The 26,694-nt window shown below is 33.6% G+C and overlaps 2 protein-coding genes and 1 non-coding gene across 3 annotated transcripts; 1 reads left to right on the top strand and 2 right to left on the bottom strand.

Annotated features, from left to right (window-relative positions):
* The first annotated feature begins 12,529 nt into the window (after nt 1-12,529).
* LOC143591789 (serine/threonine-protein phosphatase 7 long form homolog) lies at nt 12,530-13,697 on the top strand. The gene is made up of 6 exons (XM_077071886.1): nt 12,530-12,765; nt 12,829-12,907; nt 13,016-13,197; nt 13,276-13,363; nt 13,442-13,591; nt 13,653-13,697. The coding sequence occupies exons 1-6, from the start codon at nt 12,530-12,532 to the stop codon at nt 13,695-13,697; spliced, it is 780 nt and encodes a 259-aa protein (XP_076928001.1).
* Nucleotides 13,698-13,723: 26 nt separating this feature from the next.
* Nucleotides 13,724-14,617, bottom strand: LOC143591788 (uncharacterized). Its single transcript, XM_077071885.1, has one exon. The coding sequence runs from the start codon at nt 14,615-14,617 to the stop codon at nt 13,724-13,726; it is 894 nt and encodes a 297-aa protein (XP_076928000.1).
* Nucleotides 14,618-26,344: 11,727 nt separating this feature from the next.
* On the bottom strand, nt 26,345-26,433 carry TRNAY-GUA (transfer RNA tyrosine (anticodon GUA)). The gene is given in 2 exon segments: nt 26,345-26,380; nt 26,397-26,433. It is a non-coding gene; the product is annotated as a tRNA-Tyr (tRNA).
* Between the last annotated feature and the right edge of the window lie 261 nt (nt 26,434-26,694).

Here is a 26,694-nt window from a genome sequence, read left to right as displayed (position 1 = left end):
TGGCAAGGTATTTATAGGTTGATTAGGTGTCTCAACATGGCCCGTGTTGATGTGGGCACAGTCGCGTTGACTGTTTTGTCTGATAGTGTGAAATGCTCGTTGTCAGAAAGTACACAAGAGAGAGAGAACACGACCAGTGTTGACTCTGGACACGACCCATGTTGATCCAGGAAGCTTCTATTATGTCTTTTCTCGTGTACTATCACCAGGGGGCGTGTTGATATCAACGTGGCCCGTGTTTTCATTAGTTTTTGTCTTTTCCTCTTATACTTTCAATATGGGGTGTGTCAGTGTCAACATGGGCCATGTTGTGACTTCTGAAATTTGTCTTTTTAACATGGCCATGCATTGCTTCAACATGGGGTGTGTTGAGTCGGTTTTCATAGTTTTCTTCGTTTTTCTTTGTATATCAAAGCGTTTTATTCTTGAAGGTTATAATTACCTAGAAATAGAATTTATAAACATTAGTGGTTATATATTCTAACATTATTGCTGATATTATGTCTATTTGGAGACATTTTAGTATTGAAAAGATGTATAAATTTTTATACATCAATGTTAAATTATTAAAAAGTTTCAAACTTGACCGAAACTACAACATAAACGAACCCGGTTCGTTTTTTACAAACTAACACCATTGTCAAATTATTTTTGACATGGCATCATATTCTAACGATGGTATTGCACAAAAACTAACTTAAGCATACCCGAGAAAAGGCCAAGAAGACAATAAGAAAAAGTCTTGAACTTTGACAATTATCTTTTGAAAGTCAAACTAGCAAGAAGATGTAATTATAGAGAAAATTTCTTGTGAATTGTATTGAGGCAAAGATGAATGCAAAGTATTGGATCACAATTTATAGGAGAATTCCTCAAGAAGATCTTTCGGTTGGATCAATTGGCTCAAAATAAATAAATGGGGTTGAATATCCATGAATATGAAAATTACTGGTAATTAACAAGTTGTAACATATGAATAGTGATAAATTATGATTATGATCATAATTATAAGTTCAAAAAAACATAAACGGATTGAATGGTCTTGAATCGGTTTGAATAAAAATGAAATAAAGACATAAACATGCGAAATAGAGCTCGAGGTTGAATTGAAATAATAACTTTAACATCATATATATAATTATCTCAATAAATCATGAGGAACATCATAATCAAATCCAAATATATGTGAACCCGAATTATATCAAAAATTTTAGGGGGTCGGGTTTCAGGGTCGAAAAGTCTAGCATGATAATTGTTGTTGTAAGAGAACTCCGCCATAGGTAGGTGTCTATTACAACTACAATCAAATTCAATAATGCAAGCACAGAGCATGTCCTCAAGGGTTTAGATGACCCTTTTCAACTTTCATCAATAAATGATGATATGATGTGATGATATATTGATATTCAACCTCATTCACATATATTCATGAATCCTCTTCTAGAACCTCGAAGTGAATCATGTATATTGACAGGACACAATTGTCACTAGTACACCATTTATGCCTGTTATTTCTATGATGAACGTCTTTTCCAACCTCTCTAAGCTAAAGGTCCCACAAATGGTAAAAGGTGAGCACTCTCCGTTAAATGATCCATAACCACCAAAATGATGTCATAACCCTTATTGCATGAAGTAGTTTAGCTATGAAGTTCATGGTCATGTGTTCGCATTTCCAATTTAGTATGTCCAAAGGCTGGCCATTACCATAAGCTTTTTAATGCTCAAGTTTAACTTGTAAACATGTCATACGTTTGCTCACACACCATGTTACATCATACTTTATACCTGGCCGTTAATAGTCTTTCTTCAAGTATTGATACATCTTTGTGGCTCTGGATGTATGGAATGATGATACTTATATGTTTCATCCACAATCCCCATGAATGGGTATTAAAACCAAATTTAGGCATCCATAAATATCTTTTTTCCTAACCTTTCCACCGACCTTCTATCATTTCTTCTTTATGTTCTAATCTTTTAATGCTCCTAATTGAATAATTCTATTATGTCCCATGAAATATGACGCCACAAAAAACTTAGTAAGACTTTAAATGAGCAATAGTCTGACCTTCTTTTTTACTTAATTCCACATATGATACATTTGTCTTTCATGGGTGTTACAAAATCTCACATTCATAATCTTTTATTAGCTCCAACCATTGTTTCTGTCTCGTATTAAAAATCCTTATGTTAAAAGAAATACTTTAAACTCTTAGTATGGTCAATGAAGATGGTGCAATCTACTCCATAACGTAATGTCATTAAATCTTTTAAGTAAAAACCACACCAGTGAGTTGTCGCGAAGCATGAGCTATCACCTTTTTCCCTGTAACATCCCGAAATTTCTAAAAATAATATTAATGATATTATTTAATATTGGTGGGAATGCTTACTCGGGTTAGAGGAGAAATAATAATAAAGTAGGAGTTATTATGAGTCGGGCTTGTGTTAGGTTGAGTAATGTGGGTAATGGACTTGGATTAGAAAGGGAGGAAGATGGACCATGAGCTCAAGCCCATGACCTATAATATATAAACAATAATTAACCCTTAATCCATTCATTTTACACATATTTCATACACCACCCAAAACACACACTTAGCTCTCTCTCATCCTACTTTCTCTCTCTAGCCGAAACCAAGAAGAAGAATCGATTTCCGACCCGAGGTAATGATAGTATGATATTGTAGAGATCCAAACGCGTTAGATCTAGTCGCGAAACGACGATCTGAAACCTTAAACAGTTAAAGTCACGAGATCCGGGTGGAATGGGGTATAAACCGATCGAAAGATGAGCTTAGGGATCACCCTAGCTCAGATCTGGATCGAACGGGACAAAAAACGATGAAAACGGTGGTGAAACAAGCGAGATCTCGCTTTTCCGGCAAGATCCCGTTTTTCCGGCAATTGCGGCGCCGGAAAGGCGGCGTCGGAGAATATGGTATGAGGTTATGTTCTTGTCAGGGAATTTTCTGACCTAACCCTAGTTCGTTAACGAGTATGTAACGAACTAACCCTGATTCGTTAACAGAGACATAATGAATTAGCAAGTAATTCGTTATGCCCATTCGTTAAGCCGAGATGACGAATTAGAAACAGCTCGTTACGCAATTCGTTAAGAAGGGGCAACGAACTAGAGGTAATTCTTTAATCCAGTTCATTAAGGTCCAATTCGTTAAAAGGACCAGTTCGTCATAATAGTCAGTTTGCTATAACGAATGAGTTCATTCGTCAAGAACCCCATTCGTTAAGGACTAGATAACGACTAGAAGTTTGGCAGAATTACAGAATAGTCCCTGGACTTGTGATAGAATGAGTTAATTACATTGTAGTCCTTGGACTTTGATAATTTATGAAAGAAACCTTTAAAGGTTAACGAGTAACTAACCGGGTAAAGATTCAATAAAGTAAAACCGGCTTAGACACTTAAGATTGATTAAGTAAACTATGAGAATGGCCAGAGTAGTATTTAATATTGCGTTCATTAAACAGTTAGTCGCGCACAGCTCAAGGAAGGGATAACTATTAACGACAAGTGTAACCGTGTTCAGGTGAGTTTCTAGCCTCATTTCCTTGTTATGTTTTCAGGGTTGTGTGCATACTCGATGTGATAGTTAATACACTTACCTTAAATGGTAAGTGTATGCCATGTATGATTTATATGTTATCTATATATGTTTTGAATGAGAATGAAAGCTTGTCGGTACATGAACGATCTTCGAATATTGCACGTACATCAATGTTATAAATATAGATATGAATATTGTATGTAATGTAAAGATGAAGGCTTGTCGGTACGTGAACAATCTTCGGATATTGCACGTACTGTCAGGTTATAAATATAGATATGAATATTGTATGTAATGTAAAGATGAAGGCATGTCGGTACGTCAACGATCTTCGGATATTGCACGTATTGCCGAGGGAAGTGATTATCTCCTTACATGGACATTAAATAATAACTTATATACAATGTTCCTCCTATGGATAATATATATATAGTTCCTTCTATGGATAATGTGTAATGTTCCTTCTATGGATAGCATAGTGTTCCTTCTATGGAGAATATATATAGTATGAGAAATAGTAATAGTTATTTTAATAGATATTACGTGACGTTCCTATTATGGATATTTATACAAAGTTAAGATATATATTTATGTATGATATGTGTATGTATTGGATGTTGCCTGATTAACTAGAACTCACTCAGCGTAGCTGACTTTTAGTATGCACGCAGATAAATAGGTTTAACAAGCTAGCATGAGGATGGCACAAGACATGGATTGAACGGTTGGCATCTGAAGATGGAAGAAATGATGTTTTAAATATGATGTTTTATGTGTGGTTTCAAAGAAAAGATTTAATGTTTTGTAACGAATGATTTAAGTTAACTTTTCCGCGAAAGTTTTAATTAACTCTGATTTGTAAGAATTGTGTTTATGAGTAAATTCGACGTTAAAGTAGGGCTACTGAGTTCGGGGCCTTACATTCCCGCTGCATAAGTACGCAATCCAATCATTGATACAAGCCATCTAAAAAAACCAAGAAGTCCTTGTCACCATCGAGCAATGCTAGAACTAGGGCATAAGTTAGACTCTTCTTTAATTCCTCAAATGCACCAACTTGGACTAAACCCTGATGGAGCTTTATTTATTTTCTGGTTAACTTTGTAATTAATGAAGCTATCTTCGAGAAGTCTTAAATGAATATTTGGTAGTAACCAGCTTCAACCTTCGTGTGACATACCAAAACCCATTGAAACATTTGAATAACACTATTTTATGTATCATTAACATGGGTTTTGAATGTGAAAATTGTAACATCTAAATATTTATGGTTTATATTTAAATATTAGTTGGAAATTATTCATTTTAATATGATGGTGTGTTCTTAATAAAATACAAGATGGAGGTATTTTATATTGAAATTGATATATTGTGTGTACTTTAAAACGAAAAGAATATAAATTTGTAACAACTTTTTATCAATATAATATATCATATTTTTATTAGTATTGTTAGGATTTTAGTTTCAAAGAATAACTAGGAATCGTACCCGCGCGTTGCGGCGGGCCAAGTCATTTGCGCGTTGCAGGCGTATATTTCGTTGATGGGTGTTGCACATTACGTCATAACTTAAAATTCTAAATATATGAACACTGAAAAGGAATAGTACATATTTAAATGTGGTGCGTTAAAACGCGAATAATATTTAGTGTATGTACATAGGTTTTTTTTATGTATTAGAATACAAAGGTGTTTATGTTTCAGGTCAACCCAACTATGACCTGGCCGTATAAAAATTTGTCCTTTTCGGCTTGTGACTCGAATCTTAGTGTCGGTAGTCTTCCATGCCAGCAGCTAAATAATCTTGTAACGCCCGTATCTCCAAAACAAAATATACAAATACTTTGAAATGCATAAAGTATATAGAACCTGAGAATGATAATATTTACCTTCATATCTGGTCAGTATGCAAATTTCAGCTACAATTTCAAGTTCTAAATTGTATCTAGTTGCAAAAAAAAATCTAAAATAAATAGTCATCCGAATCAGAAGGGTATAGAAATTTATACAACCATATCAACCTAATTTAATCTAAATAAAACTATTCATGTGAAGAAGCCAAAAGTCCCGGTAACGGATAACGGATCAAAGTTATACATGAAACGAGTAAAACCTTCTAAATCAATCTAGTAAACAAATAGATTTATAATAAATCTATATATGTTTAGGGAGAAACAGACCGGACTGACCCAACTTGACGGGTTTTAATCTGACCTGTTCTAGACGACCGGCCCGTTATGTGTTTGGTTACCACTGTAAGTGTGCAACAATTTAAGTTTTAACAAAAATATGTAGAAAAAGTATGCAACTACAAAGGTAAAAGTCAATTTCAGAGAATACGGAAATTGCAAGGTTATTACATGATAAGTGTAAACCAATTGCTTCAGACTGTTTGAAACCATTGTAAATTAAAAGTAAAAAAATAGTGAAACTAATTGTGTAAGACATCAACCAGGAACCTTAACAAATACCCAATCTGACTAATTAAAAATTTAGTTAACTAATTTAAGATCCCTAAGATCATTCATTTTTTAGAACCATGTGAAAAAGAAAATGAGAACATGTTCCTAAGATCTTTGCCTTAACAAATCAGGAATATGAAACATCAAGAAAATTGTTATTTTCTAGTAAACTTCATAAATAGTTGTATACAAATCATATACACCTGCATAAATATGAATCCATGTCGAGTGCCGAACCTCTTTTTGATCACATATTCACTAAAATGTTGAGACCAAATGTTCTAGGATCGAAGTTTACGTGGCGTTATAACATAAGCAACCACTCCAACAACTACCGTATGAGAAAATGTGTCAAGAAATCCAATCAAATCATGTAAAATCATGTAAGAGAAAAATAATGAACTTGACCGGTTCCTTTAACTAAAATGCTATTTTTGACGTTGTTTGTCAATTAAAGTGATCTTAAATTCATCAAACCTAATTAATAGTTTACAAACACAACATATCATGAATCACAACGGCTCAAAAATAAACTAAAATCACGGGAATACTAATAACAAAATCGTATTAAACATTAAAGAAATAATTTAACCATAATTAGTAATGGGTGATTTAATTCATTATATTACTCTATAATTAAAAAAAATAACTTGGGTGTTTTGAAATGCTTTAACGGAGTCAAATCTGTTAAATTTATAAGTGTTTTGGAAAACATTAACATAGTCAAATCAGTTATATTTATAAGTGTTTTGGAAAGCATTAATATCAAATCAATTAATTTTATAACTGTCATGAAAATCATTAATATAGTCAAATCAATTTATTTTATAACTATTTTAGAAAACATTAATATTTAAATTGTTTGATTTTTTGTAATATTATTATGATATAAGGTAAATTGTATTAACATAGAATTGTTTTAATAAAATTAACAATATATTATTTGGAGTAAACGGAATTTTGGTTAGTAATCGGAATAATCACCAATAATGTGAAAAAATGTAAAATTAATGTTATATAGTATAACCTGAATAATTACCAATAGCCGGAAATAAGGAATAATATGAAATAATGACAAAGAAAATGAATTGAGAATGAAATAATGAATAATATGAGAATCGACAATTAGAGTATCAAATAAAACCTTACCGAAAAACCGTAATAGTTCGACATCTCCATTGAATCTTGGATTTTAATATATAACCCAAAGAGATTATAAGAAAATCATATAATAATTAAAATCAATACAAAAAAAATATCAATAAAATAATGAATAATATGATAATAAGCCATTAGAGTATCAAATAATTGCTTACCGGAAAATGACTAATCTCACTTACCGGAATAGGTGATGATGGAGGTAGTAATCCGAGAGAGAGAGAGAGAGAGAGAGAGAGAGAGAGAGAGAGAGAGAGAGAGAGAGAGAGAGATTAAAATGATTAATAGGGTTTCCAATTTTAAGGTTTATATAATGTGAATGAGATGATTTGGCATTAACAAGAAAGCAAACATGTGACTTGGCAATGACATGACATTGAGGTGGACACCCTAAAATGATGCCATGTGTACACATTGTAATGCTTTAATAGTATAGTAAGATACTTTTAAACTATATATATAATTTGTTAAAACCTTGTAGTTGTTATGAATTACCCATGTTTTTTGTATGACACCTTTTTTGTCAAACCAATTATATAACTTTGTTCCCTCAATAGTATTTCTAAATAGTTGTTTTGGTATTATAAATACCATGTATTGTAACAAGTAATTTGCATTCAAAAGTTACACAACTTTATTTACTGTCTACTTTATATTCGGTTTCTCTATTATTTCATCAAAGCAAAAGAATAACACCATTAGTCTTGTTATAGTTAGAGGTAAAATTATAACACGTTCTTAGCATGAAGCTCTAAATCAAGAAGGTATATCCACCACAAAAGATATTCATCTTTTAGCAAGGTAAATACTTTATTAATCAATAAAATTCAATAATATACATTGAGAAGATAAGTACTATATAAAACATAAATGACACCTTATTATGGACATTTGACGATTATGTGACTACTAACATCTAACGTTTATTTATGCATCTAACATTTAATTATGCAACTAACTTTTCCTGTTATGTTATCTAACTTCTGACTAACATTTATATTTCCGTCAAGTAACTTTTATATTTATGTTAACCAACATTTAATTATGCTTACTAAGGGGTTGTTTGGTAGCCTCTTAACAGTCATTAAGAGGCTATATTTTAGTGGCTCATAACCTCTTAATGGTTAAGAGGTAGCCTAAAGTCTGAATGGTTAAGAGATAACCATTAAGAGATAGTCTCTTAACTATTCAAACTTAAAGTTACTTCTTAACCATTAAGAGGTTATGAGTCATTAAGAGGTAGCCACTTAACATTTATTTATACATACTAACATTCTCATTAATAGTATTAATTCTATGTATTATCTAATAATTTTTTATCTCATTTTATTCTTCTACATTAATACACACACACACACACATACAAACAGTAATATAGTTGTTGTAAAACAGTTATAAATTTTAACTATAAATAACCAATTATCAACTCCATCTCATTAACAACAAACATTCTACTTCTTAAGTTTATCTAAGATAAAGCTTTCAAAATGATTCACCCAGTTTTGATGTTCGTCATTATAATGCTTAAACTACTTCTAATTCCACTTTTTAATCTCCCACCTGAAGATTTCGGCATTTTCTTTTTCTTTTATATGTTTATAGCTCTACCAATGTATTGTATCTCATTGTTTATTGATATATATGGATTCTAATATTTATCTTATTATTTTCTCTATTATGTTTAGCAACAAAATGTCAAATATCTCAAAACTTGAATTCCCTGCACTCAACATTTCTGGAGAAAACAACATGTATTGGACAGCAAATGTCAAAAGACATTTGAAATCAATGGATGTGTTAGAAACAATCCAAGAAGACAATGAGTGCTCTGAACAGGATAATACAAAAGCTGATGTTTTCATCCATAAACATATTGATGAATTACTACAGCATGAGTATATTAATTGTGATAACCCATATATGATATGGGAAGATTTGAAAAACAGATTTGGTCATCTAAGGGAAGTTTTACTTCCTACTTCTAGAGATGAATGGAACAGTCTTAGGTTCCAAGACTTTAAGAGGGTAAATGATTACACCTCTGCTTTATACCGAATTTTCTCAAAGCTAGAATTTTGTGGGTATCCTAAATCAGAGGAAGAAAAGTTAAAGAGAACTTACTCCATGTTTCATGCATCAAATATAATTTTGCAAACACATTATCGATTGCAGAATTTTAGAAGATACTCTTATCTAAATGCATTACTCATTGTAGCAGAGAAAAATATTAAAATTATTAATGAAAAATCATCAATCTCGTCTCACAGGTTCATTAGCAATACCAGAAACAAATGTTGCTCACAACAATTCTCATAAAAGTTCTGGTCATAAATGGGAACAAGGTCGTGGACGTGGCCGTGGTCATTTTGACAAAAAGCATTTTAATGGTCGTAACCATTCATTTAAATGGAACACTAATTCTTACGGTCGTGGTCGTGGCCATAGTCATAGCCAGAGAGCCAATAACTACCATGTTCCACAAAATAACAATTCCAACCAACACAAAAAATGGAATGAAGCTGGTAGGTCCGAAAACAATGGCACTTCCTGTTTTAGATGTGGAAGTACAAACCACTGGTCAAAGGCTTGTCGCACAGCTCGATATCTGTGTGAACTATACCAAGCCTCTCTCAAAAGAAAAGAGAAAGAAGTGAACTATGTTGATAACTTTGATGATCTCAATGTTGAGCTGAACATTGCAAACTTTGATGTGAAACTCTGAAATAAATGTTGCTTGACGACAATAAATATATGCAATGATTAAGTGTGTTTCTCATTATCTTTAATTATGTGTTTTCCTTCATGTACTGTTTGTTTTTGAATTAAATAAAGTTCTTATTAAAATATCATAATGTCTTTGTTATACACTTATTATTTTTCTTAATATTTTCTAGATTTAAAATGAAAGTAACTGGAGCACAAGATCAAACAAATGAAGAAGATATATGTATAGCGAATAGTGGAGCCACGCATACTATACTTAGATCTAAAAAATATTTTTATAAATTGAAACCAACAAAAGGGATCATCAATACAATATCAGGTCCTACAAACTTGATAGAAGGAGTGGGAAAAGCTAATTTAGCATTACCAAATGGTACAAAGCTCAAAATAGAAAATGATTTATTTTCCCCAAAATCAACAAGATATTTGTTGAGTTTCAAAAACATATATCATACTGGATATGATACTAGTAATGAAAATATTTGCATATCATAAGCAAATATCAGATATTTGCATATCATAAGCAAATTGTACAAAGCTCAAAATAGAAAATTATTTATTTTCCCCAAAATCAACAAGAAATTTTTTGAGTTTCAAAAACATATATCATAATGGATATGATACTCAGTCAAGGACTATTAGTAATGAAAATATTTGCATATCATAAGCAAAGATCAGATATTGGAAAAACTGCAAATTGCTCCATTATGGTTTACATTATATATATATAAATGTACCTCAAACACATATGGCAGTCAAAGAAAATTGTTGTGATTCTGGTATCATAAACTTATGGCATGACAGATTAGGCCATTCAAGATCCACAATGATGAAAAGGATCATTGAAAATACACATGGATATCCACTGAAAGATCAAAAGATCCACAAAATAGATAAATGTCTCAATGTACATCTTGTTCTCTTGGAAAATTAATTACAAGGCATTCGCCATTAAAAGTTGATAAAGAAACACCAATGTTTCTTGAAAGAATTAAAGGTGATATATGTGGACCGATTCATCCACCATGTGGACCATTTAGATACTTCATGGTCTTAATAGACGCATCCAGCATATGGTCTAATGTCTCTTTATTATCGACTTGTAATGTCGCTTTTGCAAAATTTCTTGCTCAAATTACGTGCACATTTCCTGATTATATCGTTAAAAGAGTAAGGCTTGATAATGCAGGAGAATTTACATCGCATGCTTTTGATGATTATTGCATGTTATCTATATAAGTCTTGAATGAGAATGAAAGCTTGTCGGTACGTGAACGATCTTCGGATATTTCACGTACTATCATGTTATAAATATAGATATGAATATTGTATGTAATGTAAAGATGAACGCTTGTCGGTACGTGAACGATCTTCGGATATTGCACGTACTATCAGGTTATAAATATAGATATGAATATTGTATGTAATGTAAAGATGAAGGCATGTCGGTACGTGAACGATCTTCGGATATTGCACGTATTGCCGAGGGAAGTGATTAGCTCCTTACATGGACATTAAATAATAACTTATATACATTGTTCCTCCTATGGATAATATATATATAAAGTTCCTTCTATGGATAATATATAATGTTCCTTTTATGGATAGCATAGTGTTCCTTCTACGGATAGTGTAGTGTTCCTTCTATGGATAGTATAGTGTTCCTTCTATGGGGAATATATATAGTATGAGAAATAGTAATAGTTCTTTTAATAGATATTACGTGACGTTCCTATTATGGATATTTATACAAGGTTAAGATATGTATGTATGTATGTATGATATGGAAATTTTTTCAAAAATAGTGTGTATAAAAATGTTGTTTCAAAAATGGTGGGCTTTTTTAAGGTTTTTCACAAATGGTGTAACCGTGGTTTGAAATCAAGGTTAGGTTTTTTTTCTCATGTGTGTCAGGTGAGTTTTCAGAAAAATATCAAAGTAAGAATAAAATAACACAACCCCCAGTTTCAAACAACAGATTCAACACAAAATATAACCTAATACCACTTTTCATTTTTGAGATGGTTTTGATGTTCAAGCCGTGGTTTGAAATCAAGGTTTGTTTTTTTTAATTATTTTTTTTTCGCAAGTACAGAATGTTCACATGTGTTTCTCTTGTTGTTTAGTCAACCCATGGTTTAAGACCACAGTTTGATCTTTCTTTTTTTTTATCTATGTTCGTCATGTGATATTTTGATACTTTTGCTTTTCTACATTGAAGTGACATTACAAATAAATAATGAATCCGTGAACCTTGTATTTTTATTTGAAAGATTCTTTTGGAATCTTATATATTATTTGTACATGCATGAGGCAGGCTTAAAATCAATCATGCAATATATATGTGGAAGTTGCATGAATTCTCTTCAAAGCCATCCTATCATTTTTACAATTATTTCGTTAGGAGCTTCGTAACCTGTGTTGTGAGATTAGAAAATGAATCCACGAGTATTTCCTGGTCCAAGCAGTTCTGATTTGTTATTTTTAGGTGAAAATCATCGAGCCTACCATTTGTTTCATAATAACAATTTTAGTCAAGAACCCCCAACAGTTCGTCGTGGCGATCAAATATTTTGGGAATGCGTTAGACATAAACCAATACCATAGAACGTCATGCGCCACATACGTGTTGCTGGTTTTGGCGGTGTTATTGAATGTGGTTACAAAATGGTTGATAATCATCTTGTAACCGCGTTAGTTGAGAGGTGGCGTCCGAAAACACACACATTTCACTTCAAGTTTGGGGAGACCACAATAATCTTAGAAGATGTACAAGTTCTATGGGGTATGCCGATTGGAGATAAGGTTGTTTCTGGTAGGGATACTAGATTAACATTTCCCGAGCAACGGTACCTTAATGAACTATTAGGATTGCATGTTGAAGAAAATGATTTTAAAAATTAAAAATTAAGGTTAACTCGTCTTACAGCTGAACTAGGAAATGATTTTCCGGATGACGCATCGGAAGACAATTGTGTTAGGAGGGCAAGAGTATATATACTACACTTATTGGGTGGTACTTTGTTTCCCGATTCCTCGAGCAGCAGCGTATTTTTCCATTATCTAAGTCATTTATGAGATTTAGATGAATGCGGACAGCTTAGCTGGGCAAGAGCGGTGCTGGCATACATTTTCAAAAATTTGTGCAAAGGAACATCTTCTAAAGCCATAGAGATTTATGGCCCGACAATGTTGTTGCAATTATGGGCGTGGGAGAGAATAAGTCCTGTTTCACCAACACGCTCAATGGAATATCAAAGTGGCAAAGCATACGGTTCAAGGTATTTATTAAAATAATGAGTGTTTCTTTTTCTATTTTTAGAGCTCTCACACTTTTAGAATCTTTTACTATTTATTAGGTGGAATTGTCACTTAAGTTTTCGTGAAATACCAAATTATGCACTCTCTCACTACCGTTCACAGTTACAATCTTTGCAAACATATGAGGTATTCAAAATTGTATATACTATAAACTTTATTCATATTGTGATTGGGTGTTAATATAATTTATTTTTTTATTAACAGTTTAATTGGATGTCGTATTTTCAAGTAGAAGACCTTCTTTTGGAATGTTGTTTAAGTGGAAAAGATAGTTGGAGATGTGATACGGCTCTCATATTTTGGGAAGTTGTTGAACCACATTTACCAAGCAAGGTTATGAGCCAATTTGGAATGGTACAAACCATTCCTAGAAATTTGATCTTTAACAAAAAAGAACATATGAGAATGCATAAAGTCAACCGGAAAGGACAAGCAAAGGATTGGAAAAATGAACACTTAATTTATGTTGAAATGTGGCAGGGGAGGTTAAACAATGTTATAAATGGTATACCATGTGATACAAGTGAGGGTAGCGAAGAATATTTCACCTGTGTAATGACAAACTGCGATGGCCTGTGAACAAGGAAATCTTTGCATTTGCCATTTACGACATGTACACTTTTTTCTACGGTATTCGACGGTATAGTCGTTTCCACTATGTTCATTAGCATGTAGCCTTGACGTAACCTTATACTCTCCTTTATCGTAATTGAACTCTACTACAGTGTGTCCTTGTGCATGGAGTTCTCGCTCAGTATAAGTGTCCCAAACTCGAGGAGGTAAAGCTGTAATGCAACTCCTTGCAATCTCGGTGTGCTTTTGAAACTGCTGGATAGCTTTGTTGAACGTGTACTCAATACAAGCTTTAATCGATAGCATCCTCGCACCCCTTAACGCATTGTTAAAACTCTCAAAACTATTTTTTGTTAGGTTACCCCACCGACGGTGACCTTCGTCGTGATAAACTATCCACTTACTACCCTCAATAGCATGCAAATAATCCCAAGCCTTTTGATCGATGCTTCTCATTTCTCTAATACTCCATCGATACTTTCTTCCTTGCGATGTGCTTCCAATAGACCAACAGAGCCTTTTCAAACTCACACCCTTAAACTTTCTCATAAATTTGCTTCTAACATGGCGTAGGCAAAAACGATGATATGCATGCGGCTCCTTCCACTCCTCAAGATTCTCCATAGCATTTATAATACCTTTGTGTCTATCTGAAATAACACATAACGGTCGCATACTACGATTTGCAATATGCATCCGAAATTGTTGCAAAAACCAACTCCAACTTTCCACGGTTTCTTCGTCAACGATTGCGTAAGCTACTGGTAGTATGTAATTGTTGGCATCTTTTGTGACTGCAATTAACATCTTACCTCGGTAAGATCCCTTCAAATGAGTACCGTCTACACATATAATAGGTCGACAGTGATGAAATGCGTCGATGGCAGGCCCAAAAGCCCAGAAGACATACTTAAGTGTCGCATATTGGGATGACCCCCAAAAGCCCAGAAGACATACTTAAGTGTCGCATATTGGGATGACCCATCTGTTTGATGACGCCATTGCACGACAGTATTAGGGTTTGAGGCCTGTAATGCTGCAATGTACTTAGGCGATTCTTCAAAATTAGACTCCCAATTACCGTAAATATTATCGATAGCTATTCTTCGAGCTCACCAAGCTTTGATATAAGAAACTTCAACACTCAGGGTTTCCTTACAATAAGCCCGAATTTGCTTTATATCATACGTAGTATCCACACGAATCGTGTGGTCGATGTATGCTACTAAAGTTTTAGATGTAAGGCATCTATTGTTGTTGCGAGTGACAGAACCGTAACAGTTATGTGAACCAACCCATCTTGAAATTTTCCACAAATTTTGGTTTTTATTCTTAGATGCGGAAACATACCAATTACATGGACATACATCGGAAAATTGACTTGTAGTTTTGCATCTAGCCCTCCATTTTGTAGGTCTGCTTTCAACTACTGTTAGTTCTCTCATACACTCAACATTCCACTTTCGAACATCGCAAATCAAGTCATTTTTAGACTCGATGTACATACCCACACGAATTTGATTTGATTGCGTGTTCCACATATCCATGTAGTCGCCTCATAATCTCTTAATTCTTCATCATCAACAGTCTGGTTCATCGTTCCTTGAGCAAAGCCTTGAACAATTCCCACATTATACTCTGTTGGAGGTTCAACGTATCCCTCTTCATCAGTTTCATCGGTATACAAGCTCAAATCTTATCTCGCATCTTCCGAAGATTCAAAGCTTTTATAATCAGAGTTGTCAAATCCCCCTTGATCGTCATCTGAAATATCGTCTTGGCTGGTAAACATTGACGAACCGTCTACATCGTGAGTCAAAAGATTGGATTTAAATGGAGGTGTTTCTTGGGGTGTCTCTGAGACATAAACACTTCGTAGGAGGTCCATATAACCCACTTGTTGGATGGGAATTACTGGTTCCCATTTAACATAAATATCACCCCTGAATTTTCACTTGCAAGATAACAACAACACCAAATTATAGGATTCTTTAGGAAGACCAATAAGATTATAAATCATATGGGCTAACTCTTCGTAAGACATTTTCTGACGAATAGGAAATGAAGAAATTCGGGTTGATTCGTCACAAGAAACAAATCCATCCTCATAAGAAATATTACCATCCCAGAAAATTCTTAGGAGAAATGGATTAAATGAAGACATCTTGATTGAGTGAGAATGAAATTAGAGAAAATGAATAGTTAACAGTTTAATTTTGAACTATGTGTTTATAATCTATTTATAAGGTCATATAACGTGTATTTTTAATATAGTCATAGTGCATGATAATTATTGAATTGATCTAACACTGAAAAGTTATTAAATCACATCTCTCTGCAAAAGTTGTGAGTTGAAATCTCACTGAAAAACCTATTTACAATTTGAGAGTCTTGTGCTTTATCACACTAAATAGTAAAAGTTGAAAGATGTAACATCTTGAGAATCTTGCAGATACAAAACAAAAGCATGCATCTAGATATTTTATTATGTAAAGTGGTCAAAAACATATCAATTCGTGGTCTTGAACCACGATTTGATTAAAAAACAAAAACATGCATATGAATATATCCTGTGCTTGTGAAAAAAATAATAAAAAACATCAAACCGTGGTTTGAAACCACGGCTTGAACATCAAAAGCACCTCGCTTACGGACAACAGTATTAGGTTATATTTTAGGTGCAATTCGTGGTTTCAAACCACGGTTTGTATTAGTTTATTCTTACTTTCTTGTTTTCTTAAAAGTCAACTGACACACTTAAGGGAAAAAAGACAAACCGTGGTTTGAAACCACGGTTTCACCATTTTTGAAAATACTTAAAAAACCCCACCACTTTTGAAAATACTTTTATTTGAAGCAATAATTTTGAAAAATTTTTATATGATATGTGTATGTATTGGATGTTGCCTAATTAACTAGAACTCACTCAGCATAGCTGACTTTTAGTATGCACACAGGTAAATAGGTTTAACAAGCTAGCATGAGGATGGCACATGGCATGGATTGAACAGCTGGCATCTGAAGATGGAAGAAATGATGTTTTAAATATGATGTTTTATGTGTGGTTTCAAAGAAAAGATTTAATGTTTTGTAACTAATGATTTAAGTTAACGTTTCCACGAAAGTTTTAATTAACTCTGATTTGTAAGAATTGTGTTTATGAGTAAATTCGACGTTAAAGTAGGGCTACTGGGTTTGGGGCCTTAAATTCCCGTTGCATAAGTACGCAGTCCAATCATTGATACAAGTCATCTAATAAAACCAACAAAGTTCTTGTCACCATCGAGCAATGCTAGAACTAGGGCATAAGTTAGACTCTTCTTTAATTCCTCAAATGCACCAACTTGGACTAAACCCCGATGAAGCTTTATTTGTTTTCCGGTTAACTTTGTAATTAATGAAGCTATCTTCGAGAAGTCTTAAATTAATCTTTGGTAGTAACCAGCTTCAACCTTCGTGTGATATACCAAAACCCACTGAAACATTTGAATAACACTATTTTATGTGCAAATGATCATTAACATGGGTTTTGAATGTGAAAATTGTACACATCCAAATATCTATGGTTTATATTTAAATATTGGTTGGAAATTATCCATTTTAATATGATGGTGTGTTCTTAATAAAATACAAGATGGAGGTATTTATATAGAAATTGATATATTGTGTGTACTTTAAAACGAAAAGAATATAAATTTGTAACAACTTTTTATCAATATAATATATCAGATTTTTATTAATATCGTTAGGATTTTAGTTTCAAAGAATAACTAGGAATAGTACCCCGCGCGTTGCGGCGGGCAAGTCATTTGCGCGTTGCAGGCGTATATTTCGTTAATGGGTGTTGCACATTACGTCATAACTTAAAATTCTAAATAGACAAAATGGCAAAACTCGTCCTTTATGTTTACATGGTTTTTCAGTGGACGTCCTTTAGCGAAAAGAATGTCAGAAATCATCCTTTATGATTAAAAACTTTATCACGTTTTATCCTTTGGCCTTAACTCAATTAAGTTTTCTCGTTAAAACAAGTCATGTGCAAAGCACATGAGGGTAAATTCGTCATTCACTCTTTAAGGGACTATTTGTGTTAACAAATTAAACTTTGAGCTAAAAAAGAAATTCTCTATTTTTTGCAACCTGCAACTCATCATCTCTCTCTCTCTCTCTCTCCCCCCCTCTTTACACCACCATATTTTCTGACCACTGCCACCGTATACTCCCTCTCTCTTATTTACTCTATTTATTAACGTCATTTTCAAGTTACAAGCTTCTAACCCTTCTTTACTCAGCTTTCAAGCTTCAACCGTGTACGGCGGCAGCGGCCTAGTTTAATCAGCTTTCAATTGAACCCTAGATGTGTAGAGGAGTGTAATGGCAAGTAATGTGACCGTGGTTAACGAATGGGGTTGTAGAGCCATTGAAGTTTAGAAACCCTAATTCGGAAATTGGTTGTGGAAAATTGGGGGTTTTAGCGTCTGTTATGTTGGTGTTGTTGAGCTAGTCGAAGAAAAGCCGTGGAAGTTTTTCAGCGGTTGATGGAGGGGTTGGTGATGTGTACCGGCAGCGGGGTCAACGGCGGCCGTGTACATAGGTTTTTTTATGTATTAGAATACAAAGGTGTTTATGTTTCAGGTCAACCCAACTATGAGCTGGCCGTGTAAAAATTTGTCCTTTTCGGCTTGTGACTCGAATCTTAGTGCCGGTAGTCTTCCATGCCAGCAGCTACATAATCTTGTAACGCCCATATCTCCAAAACAAAACATACAAACACTTTGAAATGCATAAAGTATATAGAACCTGAGAATGATAATATTTACCCCATATCAGGTCCAGTATGCCAATTTCAGCTACAATTTCAAGTTCTAAATTGTATCTAGTTGCAAAAAAATCTAAAATAAATAGTCATCCGAATTAGAAGGGTATAGAAATTTATACAACCAAATCAACCTAATTTAATTTAAATAAAACTATTCAAGTGAAGAAGCCAAAAGTCCCATTAAAAAGTTATACATGAAACGGGTAAAACCTTCTATATCAATCTAGTAAACAAATAGATTTATAATAAATCTATATATGTTTAGGGAGAAACAGACCGGACTGACCCAACTTGACGGGTTTTAATCTGACCTGTTCTAGACGACCGGCCCGTTATGTGTTTGGTTACCACTGTAAGTGTGCAACAATTTAAGTTTTAACAAAAATATGTAGAAAAAGTATGCAACTACAAAGGTAAAAGTCAATTTCAGAGAATACGGAAATTGCAAGGTTATTACATGATAAGTGTAAACCAATTGCTTCAGACTGTTTGAAACCATTGTAAATTAAAAGTAAAAAAATAGTGAAACTAATTGTGTAAGACATCAACCAGGAACCTTAACAAATACCCAATCTGACTAATTAAAAATTTAGTTAACTAATTTAAGATCCCTAAGATCATTCATTTTTTAGAACCATGTGAAAAAGAAAATGAGAACATGTTCCTAAGATCTTAACAAATCAGGACTATGAAACATCAAGAAAATTGTTATTTTCTAGTAAACTTCATAAATAGTTGTATACAAATCATATACACCTGCATAAATATGAATCCATGTTGAGTGTCGAACCTCTTTTTGATCACATATTCACTAAAATGTTGAGCCCCAATGTTCTAGGATCGAAGTTAACGTGGCGTTATAACATAAGCAACCACTCCAACGACTACCGTATGAGAGAATGTGTCAGAAATCCAATCAAATCATGTAAAATCACTAAATTACAATATAAAAATAAGCCAAGAACTAACCATGAGGCGTTATTCACCATTGTTAATGTAGCAGCCTAATTGGATCATCAATTAAAAGCTCTCAACAACCTGGGATATCAAGCTAATAAAGTGTATTAAAATTTAATTTTGATTTTGGGTGAAGAATCATAGATCGGTTTTCAACAGATATCGTTTTTCAAAAAAGCAAATGTACCTTTTAAAAGTAAATGCTTCATTTTGATGGAATACATTTGGATGTAAGAATCAACCAAATGCATGTATTACCCAATCGTCAGAGACCATGGAGATTATGATGAGAGAGATCAAAAAGAGAAAAGAAAGGTGACGGCCAGATGGGAAGACACATGGTTGCAGTTGGCATCTATCACAACGTGGCAGAAGAAGGATAAATGGTGCTACTCTCAATTGTACATGAAGCTTTAAAAATTATACTATCCAACTACGGTAACTTTCCTCTCACATATCCAAGACGCATTTTAATTATACTATAAATGTCATAATTGGTGGGAGCATTTAAAGCTTTGTGAATAGACTTTTAGGGTTTAAATGTCAACTTTGAAAGTTGATAACATGGCTAGTGAAAGTTCAGGGGCTGGTTAGTCGTTCTTTGATATCAGATATTGAGTATGTGTGTCAGCGGGAAAAACAAGGGGCAAGAAGAGGATGTGTAATCTTGCAAAACTGAGACTTATTAACAAGGGATAGTGTTACGTATCAAATGGTATATGATCGATTATGAGAAGAAGTACACAAGAGAAGAAGAAGTTTTACCCAAATCATCGATGTCATTCTCATTCACGAGTCATGTATATGTATAGTAACATATTAGAATTCTAACCCTAAACTAATAGATATTTACACTTTAGTCCTATACTATTAATACCTAACATTACTCCACCCTTAAAAGATTTTTGTCCTCAATATCTCCATGTTGAAACACCAACTCCACTGTTCATAATTCTCATCATCACTGCCTTCATTTCAACAACATACACATGATAATAATTTTGATTAACTATAGTAAGATTAGTGGATCCTATTACCTGCTTTGCACCATTTTTTATTCTCTTTCCCATAACAAAAATTCTTTGTCTGGTTACTTTAATAAAAGGTGCCCCTAGATAACCAAATATAACAATTGTAGTAGGCCTGGTACGACATGAGTCAACAACGTATTGCTTTACAGTTTTGGCTTCAAAGACATAGGTGACACACAAGGTGGTGATCAAGTGAATTAAGATGTCCACATAGCTCACCATTAGTTGGAACATAATTGAAGTGAAATCATAGGTGCTCCCAAATGAGAAACTGAAGGTACAACAAGGATTACACAGGATGACCCCAACCAGAACATTGGTGATTTACCATATATAAAGTTTTGTGCAAACTCATCAGCCAAAAGTAGAACACGATATGTTCTAGCTTGATTTATTATTATCAATCGAACAATGTTCAGAATGATCTCATTTTTTGACTCTTTTACTTCAACAATAAGTGACCCACTCTCATCGGTACTACATGTTGACATTTCTACCCTTGGAAACATAGTGACGGAAAGTGCCTCCCATATGGAACTTAATTCATTAATTGTGCTTCTACAAGTTGTGATTATACAAACTCTTATTATGCAATATATTGTATGCGTACAATATAAGAATATCACATTAAACTACACACTTGTTTGAGGTTCTTGCAGGTGTAGTTCTTGTAACTCCTTAAGTTGTTTAACAACATTCTTACGCTTCTTGTTAACTAACCATCTTCTCACACCTTTTTGTACTTGAACATCATTTGGTAAAACTCATAATTTTCATACCACCCCACATGGTTGCTGAAACTTTCAACCTTCCATAGGTTCATATGATTGTTGAAAAAGTAATTTGAGTTACTGCAAACTTTAATTATAGTAGCAACATAACCATCAACGTGCCTCCCTGTAACCTCACAACTAATCTGATTCCATTTTTTGATCGAATGACAACTATTGGCTGAATCTTTAATCTCATTTCTAAATTCTTTAGGTATTTCATTGTCTTCTTCATTTCCATTTGAATCATCATTCTCAATTTTCTTTGAATCCAAACTACTTGCTTCTTGATCTAAAGAACCAAATTTTTTTTAAACATGACATCTTGATCAATGGTTTGTTGAAACAGAATTCCAAACTTACGAGGCATTTCATCAAATACTTGGCAGGTAGATTTCTTATATGTTCCCAATTGTGTTTCATTAACCTTAAACACATCTCTACAAACAATATCATCTTGTATCATCTGATCAAACCCCATGCCATCTTTCTTTGAAAGATCACCACCAACTAATTCTCAAATACCAAAATCTTGATTTAAAGAATCAATTTGCTTTTCACACATCCTAATATCATATTCACATTCAAGATTAATGGGTTCTTGAATATCATTTCTAACCCGTTTTGGCATTTCCTCAAACAATTGGTGGGAAAATTGCACTTTTGTGATTTGAGAAACATAGGGTGAATCAAGAGCTTGTTCATTATCACTAAAAATATTAATTGATGCCTCGCAGCTAGATTCAAGACTACTTGTTTGGTGTGAATCGAATGTACTTACCTCACAATTTCATGATTCTTCTTGAATTGACCCATTAACTAAAATCCCATTTAAAAACCTTTCTTGATATCTAGCCAAAGAAAATGCTTGTTCCAGCTTTAAACCATCACCTATACTGTGAAACCTCATAAGTCCATAACCAATTTCTGGCTTAAGGCCATTAATGAAGAGATATGTTACATAATCTTCATTAATTTCTTCAGAATTTTTGACCTTATTGAACAAACTTTGGAATTCGCCACAATACTCATTAACCGTACCTTGTTGCCATATTGATATAATTTTTTTCTAAAGCGATTTCCATGATTAACTTGTTGATGATGTTGTGAATTTTGATTGTGGTTGCCACAATTCTTGAATTTGACACCAGGTGGCCTTTAATTTTTTTGTAAACTGACCTCGTTTGTTAATTGATTGAACAATGATCAATTAAGAAACTGAAATGAAATCATACAGAAATTGATTGTTGTTGAGATGAAGTTGATCGAAACAATGATCAATTTCAGAGAATCCAAACGAATTTGGGGCAAATGGAATGAATTAGGGTTCCAGATCAAGAGCTTCCGAGGATCGGAGAGCTCTAATACCACTTGTTACGCATCAAATGGTAATATGATCGATTATGAGAACAAGAACACAACAGAAGAAGAAGTTTTACTTAAATCATCGATACCGTTCTCATTCACGAGTCATGTATATGCAGTGGCGGACCCAGGATTTTTTGTCGATGGGGTCCCAATTTTTCGGTTTACAAAATTTTTCGGGTCGGTCGTTATTCGGGTCGGGTCGAGGCGAGGAACATAATAAAACACGGAACTATGGTGTCATTGGAAACGAGTAAGTAGAAAGTATCTAAATTAGAAACTAGATGAAACATACACTTTTAATTCATACCCGAAAAACATGAACGTAATCTGATGGAAGGTCTTCCAAATCAATTTTCTTAGATGTATTACTTGAAGAAGACGAGGGCTCAAACTTTCTTTTCAATGATTCTTGCATAATTAACCCTAAAGTTCAAGTTTTTAAGAAAACTAAGTCACAATCTAACAACAATATACAACATACAATAACCAACATGAGTATAAATGTATAATTATATATAAAATCAATCAACTAATTAGCCCTAAAATTACCTTTAGTTTGAGACAAAATCAGAGGAAACAAAGACTTATAAGACCAAAGAGGGGTGAACAGTGGCTGGAGTGAGGCGGAGGCTGGCGGATATGGACGGAGATGGGCGGAGGCTGGCCGGAAAAACTGAGAGAGGAGAGGCGTGAGTTAGGGATAACTGGATAAGCAGTGGCCAGTGGGGTTGAGAAATAGAATTGAGATGTGTGTGGAGGCGAGGAGGGTGTTAGTCTGAATGTCTGATGAGTTGGGTTACTGGGTTAGGTACTTGGGTTGGGATATGTTAAAACTTAAAACCCATGGGCCAAAAGTCAAAACTAAAATTAATATAAAGTAATTTTTTAAAAAACGAAATACATAAAAAAACGGGAAAGAGCAAGGCTCGAACTCGGGTCATTCGTGTGGTATTGGAAGGGGGTTTCCACCAGACTAGAATGGTAATATTGATATGGGGTCCAAATGTTAATTTATATGGGGTCCTTCAAAAATTTTCTATATCGCTTCTAAATAAATTTTAAAAAACATTGGTGTCCCGGGACCCCGACGGCTACTATGTAGGTCCGCCCCTGTGTATATGTATAGTAACATATTACAATACTAACCCTAAACTAATAGACATTTACACTTTAGTCCTATACTATTCAATAACTAACAGTTAGGCTTAATAATCATCCACAAGGCAATAACAAACCTTCAAGTAAGTAATTCTGGTGTTCTTGACACAAGGTTTGAATCATGAACAAAATATGGGGTTTATACTTGTGTATGATAGAATCCACTTGCCCATTGTTGTTTGATTTGTTAAACTCTATAGAAAGATTTTCCTGAATAGATGCATGTGTAGGATTCTGGTGTGTAATTATGCATGCACACCAAGTGTCTGTTATAATGTCCCAACCAAAAACCAATGCAAAAGCTGATGGAAAGTAATATATACTTAGTTGCTGTCATTGTTTTGCAAAAATCATATTAAATCATAGAAAAATCGGATGAAGGTGTATGATTCACGCTTGAAAAGCCCTTCCAATATACTCTGTTTTATCTGTTAACATGAGAAGGTAATTTGGATTTAAAATGGGTCAAAACAGTGCATCAAAAGGGCTATCCTGATTTCGCAGCAAGCTGATGTAGGTTATTTTCAAATCTGATCTGTTTTCTTAAAAATCATATAAAATCAACTGTTGATCCGATTAAGACGATTCCTTTTGGGTAGGAAACCTTAATGAGTATAGTTTCTCCAGAAATTCATAGCAAAGAAAAATATGTTCGTTAAGTGGATCAAATCAGTCGATTACAGCAGATGCGCAGGATATGGCTGCACAAAAAAAGAAAGAATGAAGTTTTATAAAATATTTATTAATGTTAAACGTTTGTTTAACTTTGGGTTAAGCTTGAAATAGTGGTTTTTAATGGTTTACGGTACCTATTGCAGTGTGTCCAAAGTACCAAAATTAATCTAATATGATATTGTACAACTTGTATTCAAACGGGTCAAAATGGGGTGAATTATGTGTGTATATATGTATGTATATACATTGTTTGTGTTTAATCTTATGGATGAATGGATATTGTTCTTGAGTAGTTAATGAATGGATACCAGTGTTGTACCTTATATCTTATAGTTTATGTCGGTTTTCAATAAGCTAGGTATGTTAAAGCTTGGAAACCAACGAATCAAGATTGAAGATAAACTAACAAGAACCCTACTGGCGAAGGTAAGTAAATCTTACACCCTATGCGTATACAAGTTGTACATTGTGTTTGCATTGTAGGTTTCATCTAGATAAGTAGGAGTATAGTTGAATTATTGGAACATATCTTTTAATGTTTCTCGTATATGTTATGAAAAGACACAATTAATGTGGTAGTTGCTTATTTATAAAGATGCATATAGTATTAATATTGATAACGAGGGTAGGTTGGGTTGTTCATTATGTTCGTTGGTAATACTCAAAGTGGTATAATAACATAATAGGTGAAACCGTTGGTTGATAAGTCACCAGTTTGTATAGTTTATTTGGATCGTTGATGATTAGTCACAAGTTGTGGTTGTTTTCATTTCATAAGCAAGTTGAGTTTGTAATGTATATTATTGGTTTAACCTTATATGTATTGGCCATATTGATTAGACTAAGGTATGGAAGCCTTAAGATCGAACGAGCAAGTCGAAAAACAGTAAAAAAATATAATGGGCTGCAGACCCGAGACGGGCGTATCCTACGCCCGTTTGACACTGCCTTTCGCCGATGGCAGTTTTTGCACGAATCACCTCGGGTTTTCAATATATTTTATTAGGTTGTTAACTTACTTAGGATATGCTAATGATTAGATGTGTTGTACAGTGTATTCACATGTAAATGACACGCAAGGATGATTGGTTGTGAGTTCGGATCTTACGTAAATAATAGAGATCGTTGATGTTATGTTGCTACTATAGTCGTGGAACCACAAGGTGAAAGATCAAGCGCTCGGGACGGACCGACACACAAGTTTCTAAGTCTAAATCATACTTTGTGGAATTAATTTAGCCTAATGTTTTTGCAATACATTGTAATTGGGTCCTTTAACGTTGGAAATCTTTATTTTATACTTATGTAAATAAATATTGTAAGTGTAAGATGTCTTTCACGTTGAAAGGAAATTTTGGGACCGTATTCTGCAATAAAGTTTTAATATAATTTAGGTTGTTACGAAAACCTCACTATTTTTTTTGTTGCTAAAAACAAACCGATAGCTAAGATTGGTGAAGAAGATGAATCATACTTTGAACTTTTAGTGAACATAACTTGTGTAACTCACCAATGCCTCGACTATTCAAAGATATTAGCACATTGAACGCGAGTAACTCACCAAAGGTCGACTCGCTTACACCTCTACATACCACATTAAAATTAATTTTGCATGAGATTGCAACATTGAAAGTAAATAATAATCTTAATTTTCCAAGAAGACATTAAACTAATGTGTAATTTACGTATGTATAGCTTCTTTTCAGATTTCCTTTTTTTTAAGTGAAACTAGAAAAACTTAAAATATAAAAAAAAATCCGACATGCCGGATTCGAACCAGCGACCTAAGGATACACAGCAATTTACAACTACAGTCCTCCGCTCTACCAACTGAGCTAAGGTCTGTTTGTTTCCTCTCATAAAGAGTATTAACAATTGTTGACGACTCTTTATGTGAAAACGAATTACCGACTTTTAGTTATTATTTTAAAATATTAGTGCTTAATAAAGTATACATAACCGGATTCTCATGTCGAAATATTATAAAACATTAATGTGAGTTGCTAAATAGATAATTATTTATTAGTAAAAGAATTTGTTTTACTCGTACATGTGTATCTGCTTTAACTATATCAGACGACAATTGTTTCACCACATCTATTTATC

The sequence above is a fragment of the Bidens hawaiensis genome, unplaced genomic scaffold (genome assembly GCF_021521415.1).
Source record: "Bidens hawaiensis isolate Kalapana, Puna unplaced genomic scaffold, B.hawaiensis_p1.1 tig00040063_1, whole genome shotgun sequence".
Classification (NCBI taxonomy): domain Eukaryota; kingdom Viridiplantae; phylum Streptophyta; class Magnoliopsida; order Asterales; family Asteraceae; genus Bidens; species Bidens hawaiensis.
This window is presented reverse-complemented; position numbering and strand designations above follow the sequence as displayed.

Bases quoted from the DNA above. Each gene is read 5' to 3' on its own strand.
- LOC143591789 (XM_077071886.1), top strand. From the start codon at position 12,530: ATGCGCCACATACGTGTTGCTGGTTTTGGCGGTGTTATTGAATGTGGT. The intron at 12,908-13,015 runs GTATATATACTA...GAATGCGGACAG, and splicing joins ATTGTGTTAGGAGGGCAAGA to CTTAGCTGGGCAAGAGCGGT. The intron at 13,198-13,275 runs GTATTTATTAAA...ACTATTTATTAG, and splicing joins GGCAAAGCATACGGTTCAAG to GTGGAATTGTCACTTAAGTT.
- LOC143591788 (XM_077071885.1), bottom strand. From the start codon at position 14,617: ATGTTAATTGCAGTCACAAAAGATGCCAACAATTACATACTACCAGTA.